General features: G+C 42.0%; 1 protein-coding gene across 2 annotated transcripts in view; it reads right to left on the bottom strand.

Annotated features, from left to right (window-relative positions):
* Nucleotides 1-19728, bottom strand: part of LOC310643812 (G protein-coupled receptor kinase 5-like) — a 67559-nt gene extending 47831 nt beyond the window's left edge. For both annotated transcript variants that reach the window (XM_083368395.1, XM_083368396.1), the window contains exon 1: nt 18729-19728. In XM_083368395.1, coding sequence (XP_083224521.1) covers nt 18729-18780 — 52 coding nt within the window. In that variant the 5' untranslated portion in view covers nt 18781-19728. The remainder of the gene's footprint in view (nt 1-18728) is intronic.
* Between the last annotated feature and the right edge of the window lie 542 nt (nt 19729-20270).

Raw genomic sequence — 20270 nt, 5'->3', positions numbered from 1 at the left:
GAATGCATTACATCCCTTTTCACCACAGGTGACTCATGAAAGCAGACAGGCTACTGAATACCAAATAAAACTCTTCCCTCCAGGAAGGCGCAGCAAGACCAACCTCACTCTCATGCACCAAATGGCAAGACGTAAGCCTTCTTCTATCTTCTTCTTCCTCAACATATCTACCAGCCGAAGGGGAGCTCTCTGCCTCTGCAGAGCACAGCACATCTGTACACTCAGGACCAGCTTGGGTGAAAAGGACCAGAAGGCAGGAAATGCTACAGGGAGACCAACCCTTCCTGCGTTATTATCTTCCTTTTCTCACAACCTTCCACCCAAGCCCCAAAGGTTTCAATCCCTCGGGTGCAACTCCTGAGAGATGTTTAGAGCAGGGCTTTTCAACCTTTTCACCCATTGTACCACTTTTAGGATATGGCAACATCCGAGTACCACCAGTCGCCTAGCAAGGTGTCAAAAACCTGATGACTGCCCCCCCCCCACCAAAAAAAGGAAAAAAGTGATGAAGTACAGGCAGTCCTCGACTTACAACAGTTCGCTTAGTGACTGTTTGAAGCTACAATGGCACTAAAAAAGTGCCCCCCATGCCACAACCGAGCAAGACACCTGCCTGCCTGCCTGATGGTGTTCTTCCTCCTGTCTGAGGTTTTCATTGTTGTGAGCATTTCTGTTGAGGATTGGCAGTGGGGGTGGGGTAGTGGGGTGTTTGGTTTTTACTCCCCCCTCCTCCGCTGGGTGGTTGCAGCAGATTTTGGTCACTTCACATGACCCTGGGACACTGTGACCGTCATAAATATGAATCAGTAGCCAAGCATCTGAATGTAAATCACAAGACCCTGGAGATGCTGCAACATTCCAGCTGATCGGGCTTCTTCTGGGCTCAGCAGAAGCGCCAGGATCAGCGCTGAGCTCCAGCTGCAGCCTGGAGCTGATCCTGATGCTTCCGCTGAGCCCTGACAGCCCTGCAGCTCCAGCCGTCTCTCGCTCAGGCTTGTGCGGTGCTGCCACCGGTTCAGCTCCTTCCCCTCCCCCGCTACCACTTTTCTAGGATGGTCACATACCACCTGCCAGGTGCCGATGTACCACAGGTGGTACCCGTACCACTGGTTGAGAAGCCCTGGTTTAGAGTACATCTGGGGTGGCCAAAAGGGAGCCCTTCTCCCCCCAAATAGGTGGGAGCCATTAATGAAGCATTTTGGCTAGAGGAATTGGATTTTTCTCATGGTTTCCTCTGAGTTGGGGGAAAAAGAAGTAAGGGGAGGGAAGGGTATGGCTGGAAGGAGAAAGAAAGGGGCACCCATGTTCTCTCTTGGTTCTGTCTGTGGTCCATGCTGCTGTATGTTCCCTTTAAAGATTGGAACCTTCTGATTGGGAAAAACAAATCCTATTTTAATAAACTGAGAATTCTCCCCTGTTCAGTCCCCCTGAGAATGGCGGTCTGTGATATTTGAACATTGGCCATTGTTGAGTGACGGTTTCCATACTGTCTGAAGGGCAGCTGTCCTACATCTTGAGAATGAGCATCAGGCTTTTCATGTGTCCTCTGGCCTTTCAGGACAATACCTCAGCAGGCAGTATTAAGCAGTAATGCCGTCATGAAGGTTAAAAGGTAAAGGTAAAGGTTCCCCCGCACATGCATGCTAGTCATTTCTGACTCTAGGGGCCGGTACTCATCTCAGGTTCAAAGCCGAAGAGCCAGCGTTTGTCCGAGGACGTCTCCGTGGTCATGTGGCCGTCATAACTAGACGCCAAAGGCACATGGAACGCTGTTAACTTCCCACCGTAGTGGTCCCTATTTTTCTACTTGCATTTTTACGTGCTTTCAAACTGCTAGGTTGGGAGAAGCTGGGACGAGTAACAGGCGCTCACTCTGCTACACGGCACTCGGGATTCATGAAGGTTGCTTGACTCTAAAAGCTGCATTGTTAGATATCAGGGCAATAAGCAATAGGAAACCTAGGAGTTGTATGCAGCCAATGAACCCTATTTTTCTGACCCGTGAATCTCCCTTGTTCATTCTTGGTCAAACTCAAGGGGAAGGTCTCCTACCATTTGTAGGCATGAAACATAAAATCCATCTGAAAAAGCTATAAATAGGACAGAGCAGAGTAACCAAGTTGGAAGGGACCTTGGAGGTCTTCTAGTCCAACCCCCTGCACAAACAGAAGACCCTATACTATTCCAGGCAAGTGGCTATCCAGTCTCTTCTTAAAAGCCTCCAGTCATGGAACACTCAGAACTTCTGAAGGCAAGTCGTTCCACTGGTTAATTGTTCTCACTCTTAGGAAATTTCTCCTTAGTTCTATGGTAGGCTGCTTCTCTGCTTGAGTAGTTTCCATTCATTCTTTCTTATCCTGCCTTCTGGTGCTTTCAAAAATAGGTTGACCCCCTCTTCTTTGTTGCAGCCCATCAAATAATGGAACACTGCTATCTTGTCACCCCTAGTCCTTCTTTTCACTAGAGTAGACATGCCCAGTTTCTGCAACCGTTCTTCATATGTTTTAGCCTCCAGCCCCCTGATCATCTTTCTTGCTCTTTTCTGCACTCTTTCCAGAGTCTCTACTCTTTTTCATAAAATGGTGATAATAATGTGGAGATAATAAGCAGCAAAATCTTTCAACAAGGAAAAAAAAGTCTGGATGCCATGACTCAACTTCCAGACAATTCTACCTGGATGACTGAGAATCTTCATTGACTTGGAGGAAGAAACCCTGAGGCTGGTGTGGTGTGGGAATAGGAAAACACTGCAAGTCTAATACAAGATACAAGTTTAATATAAGAAACATTTTATAATAACCTGGAAATATCCCCCACTTAAATTTAGTGCAACCTTACCCTGCCCTTTCTGTTTCAAAATCATAAAAATAAAGGTGATCCATAAAACCAAACTCCTTGCTATAATCAATAAGCCATATTCAAACAATCAATAAACACAATCTATCATCTGGAGCAGATCTTGATCTCACGAATGAGCTTACTTTCCTAAAAACCCCTTCAAAGCAGCTTTCATTTTCCTTTCTTCTATGTAAATTTGAATAAATAAATAAATAAATAAATTAGTCGATTAAAATGGCTTGGAAGCAGATCAGCTAAAAGGAGAATGAGGAGTAGTAAAAATATTTTTTTAGAAAAATCCTGCTGCTTTCAACTTTCCTGGGAAAGTTTTTGTACAACTCAGATAAATAAACAGTCTGCATTGTCCTGTCCTATTTTTTTTAATTTTTATTTTTATTTTATTTTACAAAACCTAAATATTCAGGCAAGAATTGACAGATAACTCTGGTTAAAGACCCAATAAGGCCATTCCAGATTGCATATCATCTCTTAAACAACCAGGGAGCAAGGTTTCTAAGACTGTTCCTGGGGAAGTAAACTTTAGTTTTCAAAAGAAAAGCGAAGGAGAATATCTGTCTTTGTGCCAAAGGATGTTACTTTCTCTTGGGGAAGTACATAATCCAAATGCAGATAGGAAAGGAGACAGAACTAGACTTTGAACTGGGAGACAGACAGAGAAAGAGAGAGGAGGGGGGGGGAGGGAGGGAGAGATTGGCAGTGCGAGTCTGTGTCTATGTCTAGATTTTCCACATCTTTGAAAGATAGCCAGTGTTAAGATAAGATTGATATCTCTCAGTTTTTCTTTCTTTTTTTAACGTAAAGGAATTATTTTAAGCAGGGCTTTTTTTTTGTCATAGAACGCTCAGAACGGAGGTCCGGCACCTTTTTTGGATGGAACCTTGTAGGGTAGGCAAGGTGGGTTGTATGACATGTGTGAGTTCCGGCACCTTTTTCTTTTACAAAAAAGCACTGATTTTAAGTAATACATCATCGTTTTGTCCCAAGTAAAACTTTCTGCTCCACTATCTCAAAAATCTACCACCTCGTTTTATTATGTGTGTAATCCAAGGACTAAGATCCAAGCAAGATAAGATGAGCTTCCACAGCTAGGTTTGCCCAGCACACTGAAACACAAAGTTGTCGCCCATATTGTACTAGCGGTATTATGTTCTTCTGATCAAGTCTGCATGGCTAGCTTATAGTTCAGCATCTTGAGTCACAATTACAGGGACAATAGTTTTGTGTGATACACTAGTCCTTTTCTTGAGGTGGGGTAATACAATTACTAGAAAGTCAAACTAGAGCCATTCACTCGTTAGGGATTTATAGTGTCAACCAATCGGTACTTGGCTGGCTGAGGTATCAGGAATGAAGACGGGGTTTATATTGTCACAAAAGTCACTGGGAGATACTACGGAATACAGAATAACAGAGTTGGAAGGGACCTTGGGGGTCTTCTAATCCATCCCCCCACTCAAGCAGGTGGCCCTATACTATTCTGGACAAATGGCTGTCCAGTCTCTTCTTAATAACCTCCAGTGATGGAGCACCCCCAACTTCTGGAAATAAATCATATTTAAATAAATCATAAGAGAGGAAAAGACATAAAATTTCTTTTTAATAAAACAAGTTCAAATCCCAACATAGCCCTGGGAGACTTCAGGTTAGATAGTGTGAAATAAGCATATGAATGGAAGAACACTGAACTACTGTACAATCCTACATGCCTGGCAAGCCCCAGGTCGGAGAAAACTATATAAAACAACCATGTAATACAGTATTATTCTCAATGGCCTGTTGTGTGATGCGCTATCTTCAGCTAAAATGGAGTTGACTTGATAGCAAAACTTCAAAATAAGCCAGCAAGTTCACCGATTGTGCTTGGTTGATTTATGTAACATGCAGTCGCATATAATCATAGTTAGGGTTCTATGTCTTTGGTCATTTGTTACTTGGTTGACTCAGGTTTAATGTTTGGCATGCTTGTTTGAACCCCACCATTTTTCTAGGCACCTATTTGGGGATAGTGAAAAGATGGTAAGGGCTGAGTTTCTAAAATGGTCTACTAAATTTGTGGCACAGGTGAGGTCTAAGCCAGAAGTTATTTGGATTTTGTACCTTTGAGGTCTTTCTATTTTCATCTTGGCTTTACAATTCATTTCTACAATAGGCTCTTTTCATCTCATATCACATTGATTTCCCCTCTTCTACCCCATGCCACCCAACATCACCCCCTTGATTGATAGCAAATGGAGAAGCACTAACAGGTACCATATTCTATCATGCATAATTATTTTTAAGCATGATTCTTCTAGAGATAGGATTAGCTATCACAAATGTTGAACACAACACTGTTGTTCTACATTTCCATGCAGGGACCCAGCTATAAGTGGTAGGTCACATTACAACAGTCTCTGTGCAGAAATTCCCAATAAAATATAGTGTGTACCATCTGTTGGCACGCCATCTCCTGATCAATGCTTTCCAAATGTTTTGATCTCGCAGAATTTAGGGTGCTGGCATTGTGCTAAGACAGTGTTCCATTTCTGTTTCATTGAAAACAGATACACACATGCTCAATTGAGTTACATGCATCACAGAGATTTTTCACAGGCCACCCCAAGAGAGTAGTTGAAGGTACTCCTGCAGGCAGAATGTATTTATGAAGACAAATGAAATGACAGCGCTAATTAACTAGCAAAATTAAATCTAGAACATCAGAGGGTACATGACAGTCTTCATGCTGTCTTGAATAGCATTTCGCTGTTGATGACGGTGTGTGTGTGTGTGTGTGTGTGTGTGTGTGGAATGGGGAAGCAGAATATGTGGAATAAAAATCAGATTAGGGATGGATCCTCGTGAAGAAAATCTATGAGTTGTTAGTAAGAGTCGAAAACAACTTGACGGCATGTAATTACTCAAGAAGGTATAGCAAGAAGACATTAGGCACAGAGGACACTTGCAATGACAATTAAGTTTATGAGGTTAGATGCCTTGCGGTGGGTCTGTTTATTTGCTTATCTGCTTATCAGTCAAACTGAGGCAGTTTTCTAGAAGCTCAGTCAAAATTCTGTCTACTATAGGATGCATCTATAGGGATAAGGAACATGTTGCCGGGCTACAAGCATCGCCAACCAGCGCTGTCACAGATGAAGAGTGCTTGAATAGCAAGATGACAAGCCTTAATTCTCCCCATCCATAGAAGTGAATGGGAAACAACAGACATCCTAAGTGAACTGCAAACTCTTTGGCTTGCAAAGCGTAGGTCTTGCTTCTGAGCCTATCGGTTGTTGGGTGCGCTCTCTGGATGTTCTAGGAATGAACCCCATTCCCCAGGAAACACGGTGGTACCTGTGGGCTGTGTCAGCTGTTCCTCCCTACTCCAAAGCTCATCTCCTTTTCCTGTGTCAACCTGTACTAAGCACCACATTCCTGCTCTGCTCTGGCACACCGCCATCCCCATTACCTTTCTGCTCTGCCCTGCAGCTAAAGCAGCAGGTTTGACTAGATGGAGAAGGGGGGAGGACGAACGTGGAGGCTTCAGGAAACAAGAACACACAGGACGAAGGAGGAAGCATTCTGATGTTAAGCGGTAAGGAGCACCATGTTCATAATATATATGGAGGCTTTCCCGCTGAAAGCAGCCTTCCATCCCCTGTAGCTGGAGGGGAGCCCCATCAACTACTCTAGAAGTCAGGGTTTAGAAATATAAAACTGTACCCAAGAAATAATTCAAAGCTTCGATGATACAGTTATTTTCATCGTTAAACACAAAGTGTCCGCCAAGCCATAACTACAACTACTGCTTCTACCAGGTTAGAATAATAGAATAACAGAGTTGGAAGGGACCTTGGAGGTCATCTAGTCAAGCCCCCCGCCCACCCACCCCTGCTGCCTAAACAGGAGACCCTACACCAGGGGTCTTCAAACTTGGACCTTTTATGACTTGTGGACTTCAACGCCCAGAATTCCTCAGCCAGCATACCTGGCTGAGGAATTCTGGGAGTTGAAGTCCACAAGTCATAAAAGAGCCCAGGTTTGAAGACTCCTGCCCTACACCACTTCTGATAAGAGGGCAGTCCACTCTCTTTTTGAAAGCCTCCAGCGATGAAGCTCCCACAACTTCTTTTATATGTGGGCTTGTATAGCTTACAACTAGCCCAAAAACTCCCTCTCTCCACCTCAATTTTTGGACCCAATTCGATTAATTTAATCTATTGAATTCCAGGGGAGCAGCCTCAGCTCAAGATAATTTGGTTGTGGGGAAGAGAAATAGGTTTTGGGGGTTTTTTTTGAAAAAAGGAAAAAAAGATGTGACCTTTCCAGTTCTGGCAAGGTGGTTTCAGACAACATCTGCATGGGGAATAGAGGATACATTGATTTTCTGAAACCAACCAACTAAAGATAAGCCCAGTAACTTCTCCAAAGTGAAAACGTTATGTGGTTTTTATCAGAGCTGGGGAAATCTAGCTTCAGTGGCTTAGGGATTCTAGCAATTGTTGACTCAATAGATTTAGACGGCCCTGAATCATTGTTTTAATGGTTTATGATTAATATGTAGGTAGCCCTTGACTTACAACAGGTCATTTAGTGACCATTCAAAGTTACAAGGGCACTGAAAAAAGTGACCGATGACCATTTTTCACACTTATGAATGTTGCAGTATTGTGATTTACATTCAGACGCTTGGCAACTGACTCATATTTATGACGGTCGCAGTGTCCCGGGGTCATGCCATCCCCTTCTGTGACCTTCTGATGAGCAAAGTCAATAGGGAAGTCAGATTCGCTTAACAACTATGTTGCTAATTTAAGGGCTGCAGTGATTCGCTTAACAAATGTGGCAAGAAAAAATTGTAAAATGGGGCAAAACTCACTTAACACATTTCTCCCTTAGCAACATACATTCTGGGCTCAACTGTGAGGACTTCACATCGAGGACTACCGTGTAGTCATTGCACAAAGCCACTGCATGTTTTGCAAACCTAGTCCCTGTAGTCTGTAGAGAGTATTTTAGTTCAGCGTGGAGCAGGCAGGCAACCTGTAGTTCTCCAGATGTTGCTGAATTGCAGCTTCCAGCTTCCAAGATATCAGGGTCTAACTAATGAGAGGCTGGAAATGGTTGTTCAGCAACATCTGAGCACCACAGGTTACCTAGCCTTGCTGAAAAGAGCTCGGCTGAATTTCCTAAATTCCCAGCATGGCTTTATGGTTTAAGGCTGTCTGCACATTGCACATAGCTAGGTGACGCACTTCTTATTATTTTTTCTTCAAACAATTGACAGCCTTCTGTCAACATGAAGGAGCAATTCCTTGTTTGTATTTGCTGTACTATAAATTGACTTTTTCCTCTCACCCTCCCAAGGTTTAATGGACTCTTTGCCCTGGACTTTCTCAACCTCAAAGCTGTTCAATGGCTGTTTGTTGACACAACTTACATGCCTGTCCTGAGAAAGTTTGGTTCTCAAGGTAACTCCTCCAGCCTGGCTGGGCATGTAACTCATAATCAATTCTGGCTTAGTCAACAAGCCATGGCTTTATGCAGAGTGTGAACTAGGTTATAAAACTGTTCAATGACCTTGTGCTCTTGCTCTTCCATCAAGTTGCAGCCTGTGCTGCCAACTTTAGTTAACCAGAGTTTGCATTGGGACAGAAACGAAATCTCTCAGTTTCAGTCTTGCAACCAAGAGACAGGAGGGAGAAGAACAATATTAACCTGCCCAGATTAGCTTTATGCAACACAAGCCCATACATTGCAGTCATTCCTCCATGTGTTTCAGAATACAAGTTCCACTGATTCTCTCAGATAGGCAGTAACTGGGAATGCTGATTAAAAGAGTTGCCCCAAATATCTAGAGATGCCAGATTTTTACCTCTGCTTTAGCATCATGTCTGAATAAGGTCTACTTTTTAAACCAGGAATGAGCAGCAGTTTGCAGACAATGGCATGCTTTTAAAAAATAAAAAGGTTGTGAGGGCCACACAGGATATTATTGATGATATCATGTAATCACTGATGTCCAAATAAATTATAGGAATTGGAAGGACTGGGAGTGGGCTAAAGGACTAATGTATCTCAGGAAGAAAAAAGTGAACAATAGAGCCTTGGTGGAGCAGTGGGCTAATGCCTCCTTAAGTAACACCAGCTGCCTGCAATTAGTGCAGGTTCGAGTCCCACCAGGCTCAAGGTTGACTCAGCCTTCCATCCTTCCGAGGTAGGTAAAATGAGGACCCAGATTGTTGGGGGCAATTAAGCTCACTTTGTAATAATGCCGCTTGGGGTGTGTGTGAAAGCCCTAATAAGCAGGCATATACATAGAATGAAGGCTACTGCTAAGTTTGTAAGCCGCCCTGAGTCTTCGGAGAAGGGCGGGATATAAATGGAATTAAAATAAAATAAAATAATAAATTTTAGGTATACATATGGACTCTGCATGCAGCTTAAATAGCCTTGTTTTAAATCTTGCTTCTTTGTAATGTATCTATGTTATTATTTTAAAAAATGCTGCTTTGGAGAGCTCAGTCTATGTCACACAGGCAGATTCGGTTTAATTCTTTCCCATGTGATATTCACACCAACAGAAGCTCCTTTCTTGTGGGGGGAAAAAAGCATCTTTGCGGACATGATTTGGTTTTTTTAATCAGCTTCACAGCAGGAAACACAAATCTTCTTTTTCACACAGCACTGATAATCCCGTAGTCCATAGACATATTTTTGAGAGAACATGAAGTTCAGTCCATAGCTGATAGGAAGATTCACAAAAGGAAATTGTGTCTGTAGACATTCTAACCCATCCCCCCTTTTAACATCATTAAATTTAGAGCTTTTTTTTAAAAAAAATAGGAGATGGACGAAAGATTTTTCAGTTGACTATAAAACTTTATTCTCCCCAAATTCATGAAATTGGACTTACAAAACATCAGAGTTGTGAAAGACCCAAGCAGGAAGTAGATACACAATCTCAATCACTTAAGAAACTTTACAATTACAGTAAATCATTTGGACTAGAAAACTTGGATGAGCAGAAAAGAAAGGAAATTGGTTTTAACTGTTTTATCGCTTTAGAACTGTAAGCTGCACAGAGTCATTTGGTTGAGATGGGCTGCCATAGAAATTAAATAAATAAATAAAACCCCAAAGGCTCTGAAGAGTCTTTGTTTAGACCTACACTCAGAGTTGTCCACATGTACAATTGACACCCCTGACATACTGTACATACCCACTTCTGAAATCTTGGTGTCTCTACTTCTATTGACTTCAATTCCCAGAATTCTTAGCAATGTCTTGACTGGCTAAAAAAATCTAGAGCTTCACACCTGCACATCTGCATCCAGAATGGGGAAGGCTGATATATAGATCTTTATGTTTGAACCTATTCTGTGAGTCACCATAATTCCATTCGGTTGAAATGACCCAACTATATAAACTATGTTTTGTAGAAGACTCGTTTCAACCAACTATTTCAGAAAAACCTTTGAATGTTGCCTCAACTCTCTGCAGAAATTATTTCTCTGAACTGAAGCTAGATTTATGCCTAGGCTAGATGCCCACTGAGGAGTAGAAAGACCCATTCTTTAGGATTCACTCACGCTGATCATTCATTTTATTTTCACTGATTCCACAAACCTGAAATTAAGGGAAGAAAAATCAGGAATGGCAGACAGAGGAAAGAAAGAGAGAGAGAGAGAGAGAGGGAAGGAAGGAAGGAAGGAAGGAAGGAAGGAAGGAAGGAAAGAAAGAAAGAAAGAAAGAAAGAAAGAAAGAAAGAAAGAAAGAAAGAAAGAAGGATTCTATAATTTCACCCAAGAGCACGGAGTCTGTGAATTAAGGAAGCTTATGTGCTATTATCTCTGTTCAGTTTTCCTGACATCAGTCAAATTCCATGGAGGACACATGATGAACTTTTCCTGTGGGACTTTTTAAAAACCTAGTCTGGCAACAAATGTATTTATATTAATTTTACTAAAGAAGTTATTCTGAGAAACCAGGTCATCCCCTTTTGGCCTATTAAAAATATACTTTGCAGACAAGTCTAATTCTTCCCTACTCATTAAGAATAAAGTTGTCCTCTCTCTCTCCCTTTTGTATTTGGTCAATCTGGAAAGAAGGAAAAATAAGCATAGATAGGGAATCTCTCCGATATCATTTTGCAATTTGAAATTAAAGAGGGTTTGGGGGTCGGAAAAGGCTGAAGATGACCTGATTACAGATGGACAGATTGCTAAATTGGGATCTTCTGAGAAGGAGCCAGAATATTCTAAGGCAGATGGGTCAGAATTTCTGACCTTCAGTGGCTGGAGAACAATTTCCAAAAAAAAAAACCCCTCCAAGCCCCACATTTTAAGAAAGCTTGAGAGAAAAATAAGACTCTTGAGCATACAAGGGTGGAATAACTAAGCAGATAGTCATTTTAAATCTGCCTACTTGAAGTAATCTTTTATTTACGATCACAATTGGAATTTTCGTTGCTAAGCAAGCTGGTTGTTAAGTGACTCATATCTGATTTTACAACCTTTTGACCATTGTTGTTAAATGAATTGCTGCAGGTATGAATCATGTGATCATTAAGCAAATCCCCATTGACTTTGCTTGCCGGAAGCTAGCTGGGAAGGTTGCAAATGGCAACCATACGACCCTGGGATGCTGTAACCATCATGACCCTCACATCCTGGACATAAACTGTTTCAACCTCTTCCCTCAAGATGATGCTAGAGAGCATGGGTGTCAAACTCACTGTATCACATGACATCTCATGACGTATCGCAATTTTTTCCACCTTTCCAGAGCTGGGGTGGGCGTGGCTTCCGCTTGATGCATCCGGCAATTTGACACCCCTATTCTAGAGTATTGCACGCCAAAACCACTAGACCCAAGGAAAGTTTTTTTTCCCCCATACTCTGCTAAACAACTAATTCCCGCAACACTGTCAAACTACCTAGTAGGGCTGTATTATTATTATTCTCATCTTTCCTGTTACCTATTTCCTTATCCTCTTATGACTATAACTTTGTTGCTTGTACCTTACAATTTATAATAATTGTTTTATTTAGTATCCTAGTATGTTTTATGTCAAACGCTTATTTAGTATCCTACGACTATTACTAAGTATTGTATCTTATGATTTCTGATGAATGTATCTTATGATTATGATCATGATTTATCGCTTGTTGCTTTTATGTACACTGAGAGCTTATGCACCAGAGACAAATTCCTTGTGTGTCCAATCATACTTGGCCAATAAAGAATTCTATTCTATTCTATTCTATTCTATTCTATTCTATTCTATTCTATTCTATTCTATTCTATTCTATTCTATTCTATTCTATTCTATTCTATTCTATTCTATTCACACGTTAGTGGCCAGACATCTAAATTGTGATCACGTTTCTGTGGGCATGCTGCAAGGTTTGTAAGTGTGAAGACCACTTACCACTTAAGTGTCAGTCACCTTTTTCAGTACCACTGTAATTAATTCTGAATGGTCACTAAACGAATGGTTGTAAATCAAGGACTACCTGTAATTTGTTCCCAAGTCTAGGTGATGGACTTCCTGGTTTTACTGAAAAACACAATTTCTCTACCATAGTGTAGCTATGGCTCTCTAAGTGAATTTATAAATCCTTCACTTCTGAAGTGAACAAACTTTAGTTTACTGATCTATAATTTGGTTGTTAGACAGATCTGTTGTATTAGCAACAACTAGTCCATTTTGGCTGATCTTGATATATTAAGCACGATTAGTCCAGTCAATATTGAATAATACCCAGATGAAGTGAGAATTCTAGTATTTTTAGCTAGGTGAAGGGATTGGAAAAAAAATTCTTGGAAAAGGGTATGGCAAACCACTTCCACAACTCCGATGGATGCAGTTACCAAGATTTAACCAAGAACTGATGACATCTTTACCTTTGTGTTACATTGCAAATTTATCCCCTTTTTGTTTTAATCTGGATATTTAGTGTCCTGTACAGTTTCTCCAAAATAAGGAAAGACAGAGATTGGAGTTTTAAAATGGCATCCTACCTACACATTTTACATTTGATTAAAAGAAACACTGTTTAAAGTCAGCTATTGTTCCAAACAGGAAAATTATTTTCACATTATTACTGGTTTTTTTTTTACTTCTGCATAAAGGCCTTTAATCAATTAACTGACCAATTAACTGATTAATGGAGCATTGCAAGACGACAATTCAGGCAACACTAGGTGCAATAAGCACATGGGAAATACGAAAAACTGCCTTAGAAAAAAGGATCACACTGACAAATTACCTAAAAGAAAATCTGGGACTTTGTTACTATATATGTTGACAGTGGTAAGAATCTTAAATACACAAAGATGGAAAGACACATTTATTCCCACCATGGAAGCTTGGATGGTAAATGTGATGGAATTAGCAGAGATTAGTTAAAGAAAAGAATTTAGCTAGATTTGTTTCTACTTGGAAACTTCTGGACTTTTTGCTTGAAACTGAAAAACTAAAAAAAAAAGAAACTTTGATTCAAATGATTCTGTTATTGTAAGAAGTGACTTACATGCTATGAAACAAAGCAAAAGGTTGAGGTTGCAATTGTTATTTTTGTATTTTACTGCGGTGGAAAAAAAATCAGAAATCCTTACTCCCCCCCCCCCCCGCCTCTTTCTTTACAGTTTTCTCCTTCTCTCTCTCTCTTTTCTAACTTTTGTTTCTTTTTTTCTTATAACTTAATAAATGAACTATGGCACTGTTTTGAATCAAGCAAACAAAATGCAACCCCTTTTAGGATACAGCCAACAAGCTCTAAAATGCCCCAGACTGCAGGACTGTTTTGAGTTTCAATTGCCCAAAAGAGCTTTGGCCTGTTTAAGAGACAAAAGAGAAGCAACAGAGAAATATGCAAAGAGGAATGTAAGCTGAAAGAATCATATAAAAGACACATTTTAGGAAGTTCTATCTAAATCAACTTCAGACCGAGGTAGAAAAAATGAAGCCTCTTTTGCTAGAGAGGAAAACTTGGTGAAAGTTGAAAAGATGGTTAGAAAAATTTACTTTTGTGCTTAGAATTGTAATAGCAACTTCAACATAAAATAATTCATTAAATTTCCCAATAGTTTTTAAGCCCATCTAGATAAAGCTTTCAAAGAATTCCGTGTTCAGTTCCAGCAATGCATGGTTCCCATTAGGAATGCATCTACCTTCTGGATTTTTTTTTAAAGTTAGTTTCCATTTGCTTAGGCAATTTTCACTGTGTAAAGAAATTCCATCTTAAGGCCAGACCTTTTATAAGGGTTTGTTTTTTTAAAAAAAGTATTTTGGCTCCATCTACTCATTAAGGCAACCGTAAACATTTCTTTCTATATTTCCCTCCATCACTTAGGAGATTAGTCTCCACTTAGGAAATTAAGAATTTATACAAGATTTGGTATATCGGCCCTCCTCAATTATCCTTGCAAGATGCCTATGAAGCAAGATTAACTTGAGAGATACTATGTCACTATAGTTATCACTCAGTGCTAATCTGAATTTGGTTTTTCTTGGATAAAGTCCAACATTGTCCAATACACTAGAACAGCTTTCTTAAGTTACATACATCTAAACTTAGAAGACCAAACCAGATGGAACCACCATTCCTCAGGCAACATAGCTCAACATAGCTCTTCATTAAGATTGGCTTACAGCATGGAAGTACATTACATACATCAAAAATCATTTCTTTTCCCCCTTCCCCAATGGTCTGGTTATAACTTTTATGGTCATACTGTCTGAGGCGGATGGAGATCCTAGAATATCTAGAAGACATCATACTGGAGAATGTTGGTCTAGACCAGGGGTAGGGAATGATGGCCCTTTTATGACTTTTGGACTTCAACTCTCAGAATTCTGGGAGTTGAAGTCCACAAGTCATATAAGGGCCATCGTTCTCCACCCCTGGTTTAGACCAACAAAGACATCTTCCAGATATCTGGGCTTCATGTTGTAGAATTCTAGTCAACATGGTCATCAAAAATGAAGTTTAGGTTCCCAACTTATTCTGATTTCCCCTGTCTCTTTGAGGGGACTATTTTATCCAGACAAAGCTAATCATTGTTTGCTTCGCACACATAACACTAAGCTAGGGTTTATTTTGTCTAATTAGGGTTCACTGGAACTTTTAGGCCACAAGTCACAATTTAAATCTATGAATTGAAAATCATGGCTGGTTAGCCTGGCTTGTTCATACAGCTGTATTAGAAATGATGGTTTACGATTTGCTTCTATATCCTGCCCAAGCTGCTGACAATTTACAGACGTGCATAGCAGTGCCTAAAAATGGATGGAGAACAAAACCCACAACAGTCTCAAAACATTGCTAATTTGGCTTGTCCAACAAATCGTGATTTTAAAAAAAATCTGAGTTTCTCCTCCTGTATATCTAATGGGCATAATAGAGATTCTTCCTTTCTAGACTGTCCAAAAATTCCTAGGGAACATTGAGGATGATAGTAACTGGTTAGTACTTTAAGTTATGGAATTGCATATTTTGTAATCATTGTTCTTGTCATCCATTTTATTCTGAGACATTTTAAAATGTACACAGTGTGCTCTAAGCTAATGTATATTCAGACAAACAGCCTCATTGTTTTAAATGACCTTAACAGACATGATGGAAGCAGCATGCATCCTGCAGACATGTAGTGCAAATGTTTTAGAACCCACAGATTCCGGAATGCATGTCAGTGCCACAAAATGAAGCACCAGGTACAAAAAAGACCACGTATCATTTATATATGATGAAAACTTCACATTTAAATTGTAAGTGGGGGCAATTTCCATCTGAAAAATCTTACAGGGTTGAGGAAGAACAGAGGGAAACAACCGAAGCCCAAGATCAAATATGCCTCCATAATGTCAACCACTCAACAAAACTCATCATTCCCAGGCTGACTTACAACATTTATACAATTACAAAGGGCTTAGGAATTCAGCAACTGTGTATGTGCATTTTTTTCCTTTTAACAAAAGACAAGGGTATGTGAGGACAACAGCGTTTCGTCACTGAATTGTGTCTTCCTGTGCTGTTCATTCAAAACTCTTTTCTTATCCTCTTGTTGAACCAGGAATTGAGCGAAGGAGTTCCTAATTTCTCTTGAGAAGGCCTGACTGCCCCATCCACTCATCCAGTAGGACAGGGGTCCCCAATCCTGGGTCCGTGGACCAGTACTGGGCTGCAGCATGCCAGCAACGGGTCCGCACAAACAAGCAAAGCCCCATCCGCGAGATGCAGGCAGCACACAAAACGACGCACCTTTCGGTCCGCGGAAAAACCTCTCTCCACAGAACAGGTCCATGGAGCCCAAAAGGTTGGGGATCTCTGCAGTAGGGTGACTTTACAGAAAATTATAGCAAAGGACCTGGTTCTCGACTTACAACCCTTCATTGACTGACTGTTCAAAGCTACGGTGGCACTGAAAGAAGTAATTTATGACCGTTTTTCACGCTTACAACCGTCGCTAGCATCCCTGTGGTCACGCGACCAAAATTCAGATGCTTGGCAACTGGTCGAGAGCTATGATAGGCTGCAGTGTCCCCGGATCAATGGGATCACCTTTTGCAACCTTCTGACAAATCAACGAAGAAGCCAGATTCACTTAACAACCGGGCGACTAACTGCAGGGATTCAGCTTAACAACTACGACAGGAAAGATCGTAAAATGGGGCAAAACTCACAGCCGTCTCACTGAGCAACCGAAATGTTGGGCTCAATTGTCATAAGTCGAGGACAACCTGTGTATCTGCCTATGCAGTATCTTGCCAGGGCACCTCTGAATTACAGCTTGTAATATTAGGGTGGTTGATTAACCTTGGCAACTTTCGAGACCTGTGGACTTTAACTCCCAGAATTCCCCAGCCAGCCTGGCTGGCTGAGGAATTCTGGGAGTTGAAGTCCACAGGTCTTAAAGTTGTTAAGGTTGGGCACCCCTGCCCTATATCAGGTATTTTTCTGTGGTCTCTTTGCTTTTTCTGCCCCCATCGATAAAAGTCTCCACCCTTTGCCCTCAAGCTTCCTAACCTTGCTGAACAAGAACTGCAGGAGCCTTGAAGATACAGGCCTAGGCTTTCCCTTCTAAAGGCCATCCTGTGATCTACTCATTCACATAAACAGCAAGGCAGTCTTGACACCTAATGGCATCTGAGATTCCCACCCCTAACAGCCAGCGCTGGAGATACACACAGAGTATTTTTGTCTATACTGAACTGAAGCATGCCACTGTTTATTTGGCATTTGCAGAGAAAGTAAGAGTTGAACATGCCTCTACTGATCTGCGTAAAGCAGAGATATCGCAACACACCCTGGAAATGGAACACATGTGACATCCCACACATAGGATCTGAGTTCTTGGCCACACATAGGATCTGAGTTCAGCTCTGAACAAGATACTGTAGGCTTCTTTATTCCCATCTACTTAACCGAGATAACAGATACAATTGATACTTATAGTAAAAATAAATAAATTTTAGAACGCTATTTTATGGAATGCTTGGTGCTCTCTGAGTTTGGTGGTTTGCCTGCTTCATTACTTGACTAGGTAACGCCAGCGCACTGCTGATGTTAGCAAGTTGGGTAATGAAATGTCGATAAGAAAATAACTAAAATCGGAGAATACCAAGGACCCCCCCGGTTCAACTTTGAGCCACATATATTCTCTTCGATTGAAACAAACAATTTTGTAGCCTTTAATTTGCTGATCTTTGCAGCATTCCAAGAAGGCAAATCACCTTTCCATTGGTAGAATAAAGGCTCAGCATTATGTGCATAAACGGATGAACTGGGATTTAAACCCAGAGGCAAATCCAACATTCTATCCACTATTCTTAATTTAAAACAGGTTAAAAAAAATAATAACAAAGGAAGGACAATAAGCATAGAAGTCTTGCCCTTTGATTTTATGGCTTATAAATAGGCTATATAGCATCATGATTGCTATCATTAAGGTCACGCTCTTATACGCTTTATTTTATTTGTTGCCCACCTCGCCACAAAGCAATTCCTGGTAGCATTTTGCCAGGGCATCTCTGTCAAGTAAGCCTGCCAATCTAAAAAGGATGTACTTTCAAACGAATATGTTTAAGAACCTGTTAGTCAGTTAAAATCTCACCTACAGAACACAGCAACTAACTTTAAGATTTTTAATCCACCATACTTTTCAAAAAAAATATGCACTGCATGTATCCCCTTCGATTTAACCCTCAACGTAACTTTATAAGATATCCGTAATTGTGATTAAGAGTGAAATGATTCGTTTCTGCCCCCAGGTCTAGATCTGTTACAACAAAGTACCCGACCACCAGCCCACATCTCTGGATCTATTCCTTTGGCTGCACTTTCGTGATAGAATAAAATAGCAGAGTTGGAAGGGACCTTGGAGGTCTTCTAGTCCAACCCCTTGTTCAGGCAGGAAACCTATACCATTTCAGACAAAGATATATATACGGCGAGAATCAAGGTTGAAATTTTGAAATGTTTATGCAAGTAATCAGTCTTACTGGGTGACAATGGACCCGTCTCTACCTCTACCTACTGCAGGAGTGTTGTGAAAATAAAAACTCAGGAGGTGATGACTGAAGAGTCCTGTAAATTCCAGCACAGCCACACACAATGCTTTCTTTTAAAAAAAAACTTGCAAGGATTCCATAAATTATTACTTTCCCTTAACGCATTTGCAGGATGCAGCTCCATCCAGAGACCACGCTGGCCAAAGGCTCAACTTTTCCCCCTACTCAAATTGCAACGATGCTCTTCGGAAAGCATCCCTCCCACCTTCTCTCTCTCTCTCTCTCTCTCTCTCTCTCTCTCTCTCTCTCCCCCTTCCCACCACCCCCAACCCACATGCCGCTGCTTCGCTTCGGCTGCCCGACTCTCTCTTCTTACCTTCTCTGGCTTTCAGTAAAACCGTGTTGGCTACAATGTTCTCCAGCTCCATGGTGCTCCAGCTTGGAAGATGCTGCGATGCGACACAATCCCGAAGGGGGAGGGAAAAAAAAAGAAGAAGAAGAAGAAGAAGAAAAGAAAGGAAAAAAAAGGAAGAGGAGCGAGGAGAGAAGGGAGGCGAAGCGGAGAAGAAAATCAAGCTGCTCGAGCGGTGAAAGCGACCGTCTCCTCGCCGCCGTCTTCGAAAGGCTAGCCTTCTCTCCAGCTTTTTTTCTCCTTTTTTTTTAAAAAAAGAGGGGCCGCCAGCATCCTAGTCCTCAAGGTATCGCATCCCTCCAGCGCGGGCTCTCTCTCTCTCTCTCTCTCTGTGGGTCTCTCTCGCCAAGAAGAGGATCCAAGTCAGATCCGGCAGGGCGTGAGGGGGGGGGGGGGAAGCAGGATCCTCTTTACACACACACACACACACACACACACACACACAGACCCGGCCGCCGCCACCACCTCGGGAAAGAACCAGCGCAATGCAATCCAGACCGAGAGAAATCCGCTTATCCGCGCTCCTTCGTTGGCCCCCCACCCGCCCCCCCACCCCCCTCCGCCAGCCTACCCACGGCTTTCCGGCGCCGGTGAAGCTCTTCGCCTGGGGGGGGGGTCGGGCGGAGGGGGGGGGTGTCAAGCAGCAGCGCTGAGAGAGAGAGAGAGAGAGAAAGCCCCCCCCTTATCCTCCTGCCCAGCAAAACATGCCTGGGGAGGGAAATAAATAAATAAATGAATAATAATAACGATGATGATAACGATAATAATAATAATAATAATCTAAAGCTCAGCCGCCGGGAGATGTTGCAGGAGGAATTGGGGGGGGGTGGTGCGCGCGATCCTTCTTTTCGCTCCCCCCCCCCAAGAAAGACCGACCGGTGGGTTTGGTTTTTTCTCCTCCTCCTTTGCCCCCCCCCAAAAAAAAAGGGGAAATCCGAGTTTTTTGTTTTTTTTTTTAAAAAAAGGAAATTCTTTCCCGCCGACGCGGAGCGGAGGGAAGAAAGTGGGTGGGTGGGTGGGTGGGAGGGTGGGTGGGGTGGGGGGGAGAGCCGCGAAAGCGAAGGAAAGAAAGCAAGCCCGCTGGAATCTCTCTGGTCCCAGCAGGAAATAGCGCGGATACTAGGAAAGAGCCCCGGAGCGATCAAACTGGCTACCAAACGTTCCGAGAGGGCGGGGCGCCGAGCTGGTGACGTCGCCGACCTCACGGGGAAGGGAGGGGGAGGGAGGGAGGGCTCCGATGTGTCAACGTTCGAAAGAGTTATGTAATCGCCTTTACTTTTTAAAAAAAAAAAAAGATTCTCGAGAAGCATGCTGGGAAACGTAGTTTGCGCTTGAAAAGAAGCGCACGAGCCGCAAGGCGGAAACCGGGCTTTGGGGGGAAACGGGAGGTACGTTTCTGCCCCCGTCGCGTGCAGAATTGTCCCAATACGGTTTATCGTGGCGTTATTTTAGCTTATCTTGATTTTTTGGGTTGGGCACACAGGGACAAATCAAATCTATAGCTAC

This window comes from Vipera ursinii, assembly GCF_947247035.1.
Source record: "Vipera ursinii genome assembly, chromosome: 8".
NCBI classification, from domain to species: domain Eukaryota; kingdom Metazoa; phylum Chordata; class Lepidosauria; order Squamata; family Viperidae; genus Vipera; species Vipera ursinii.
This window is presented reverse-complemented; position numbering and strand designations above follow the sequence as displayed.